This window comes from Arachis duranensis, chromosome 9 (assembly GCF_000817695.3).
Source record: "Arachis duranensis cultivar V14167 chromosome 9, aradu.V14167.gnm2.J7QH, whole genome shotgun sequence".
Classification (NCBI taxonomy): Eukaryota; Viridiplantae; Streptophyta; class Magnoliopsida; order Fabales; family Fabaceae; genus Arachis; species Arachis duranensis.
The window spans coordinates 30,047,853-30,049,968 of NC_029780.3; the positions used below are offsets into that span (position 1 = coordinate 30,047,853).

At 38.9% G+C, this 2,116-nt stretch overlaps 1 protein-coding gene across 1 annotated transcript in view; it reads left to right on the forward strand.

Annotated features, from left to right (window-relative positions):
* LOC127741532 (uncharacterized) overlaps positions 1–2,116 on the forward strand; it is an 11,633-nt gene that overhangs the window by 7,074 nt on the left and 2,443 nt on the right. Inside the window, 3 exon segments of the mRNA XM_052254245.1 lie at positions 10–106; positions 225–1,147; positions 1,267–2,114. Of these exon segments, the coding sequence (XP_052110205.1) occupies positions 10–106; positions 225–1,147; positions 1,267–2,114 (1,868 nt within the window).

A 2,116-nucleotide genomic window follows, 5' to 3' on the forward strand; every position in this document is an offset into this window, starting at 1 on the left:
ATCTAATAGGTAGCCTAATTCCACCAGAAGGGAATAATGCGAAATTTGCCCAATTATACATAGTTGATTCACAAAATGAGGTGCACAACCGGATGTCAGCTATCAGGCAAGTATCTATAACCTTTTTATTTTACTTAAAATATTTTCAAGGGTTTAGATCAAACTAATTAACCTTATATAATTGAGCGTTGTTTAAAAAACTTGACATTATTTAAAACATGCAGGGGTGAAGATAACAAAAACATAGATGAAGACATTGTAAGAGATCTTAAGAAGATGCTGGATGAAAAGAATGTGTTGGTGAAGGCATTCCGCATGGTTAGGGATTCAATGGGCAAAGAATCAAATTCAACAATTAAACTTAGACTATTGGGAAAAAGGGGAAAGGATGGTAGAAGATATAACTTACCATCAACAGATGAGGTTGCTGCATTGATTGTCGGTGATTTTGACATTGACAAGACAGACAGAGACATTGTTGTGGAGACACAGAGCGGAAGATTACAAAGGATTAATCAACTCAATCCAGCATATCTGGGATTACAATATCCCCTGCTATTTCCTTATGGCGAGGATGGATACAAGGAAGATATACCGCTAAACAAAAGACACCATAACCGTGGTAAAGGACGACAGGAGGTGTCGATGAGAGAATTTTTTGCTTTTCGTATACAAGAAAGACTAGCCGACGGATCTCCACTGTTATACTCAAGAAGACTCTTTCAACAGTTTTTGGTTGATGGGTACTCCATGATTGAGTCATCAAGGCTAAACTACATACGCAGTGACCAAGAGAAATTAAGGTGTGAGATGTACAAGGGAGTAAAGGAAGCAGTACTGAATGGAGAAACAACGCCGTCATCATGTGGCAAGCGTATAATATTGCCTTCGTCATTCACAGGTGGACCAAGATACATGATACAAAACTATCAGGATGCAATGGCAATATGTAAGGTTGTTGGTTATCCAGACCTCTTCATAACCTTCACGTGCAATCCGAAGTGGCCTGAGGTTGAAGACTTTTTGAACAATAGAGAGCTGAATCCACAAGATCGACCCGACATTATTTGTAGGGTTTTCAAGGCAAAATTAGATACACTAATTAAAGATGTACGAGCAAACAAAGTTTTTGGTAGAGTTGCTGCAGGTATGTCCAATCAAAACCAATTATGTCATGGTTCAAGTTTCCAATAGCAATAGCTGTAATGTTTTATGTATGATAGTCTATTTGTCATGGATTTGAATTTTTCATTATGAATCTTGCAGTGGTATACACAATCGAATTCCAGAAACGTGGGTTACCACATGCACACATTCTACTATTCTTACACAAGGATGACAAATTTCCCACTGCCGAAGATATTGATAAGATTATATCAGCTGAGATACCCGATAAAAAGATAGACCCGGAATACTTTGATGCAGTCGAAAAGCACATGATGCACGGTCCATGTGGAGTGGCAAGGAAAGATTCACCATGTATGGAAAATTCTAAATGCATTCGACACTTCCCTAAGAAGTTTGTTGAGAATACTACTATCGACGATGATGGGTACCCGGTATACCGACGAAGAGAAGATGGAAAGACTATCAACAAATCAGGAGTCGATCTTGACAATCGTTATGTTGTACCACACAATAGGTTTCTACTCATGAGATATGGTGCCCATATTAATGTTGAGTGGTGTAACCAGTCAAGATCTATTAAGTATTTGTTCAAATATGTGAACAAAGGTCATGACCGTGTAACGGCTTCATTTTATAAAAGTGCTGCAGACAAAGAGAACATGGATGACTATGATGAAGTCAGTATGTACTATGATTGCAGGTATATTTCTCCGTGTGAAGCTGCTTGGAGGATCTTTGGTTACAACATACACTACAGGGATCCCTCGGTTGTTCGTCTAGGATTTCACTTACCCGATGAACAAAACTTGATCTTTAAAGATAATGAAAAGCTCGATGATGTGATCCGAGAAGCATCTGTTAAGGAGTCTATGTTTCTCGGTTGGTTTCAAGCCAACAAGATCTACTCAGAAGCAAGGTCGCTCACTTTTGCAGAATTTCCTACACATTTTGTGTGGAAGGCAAAGGAAAGGGTGTGGTTGCCTCGGAA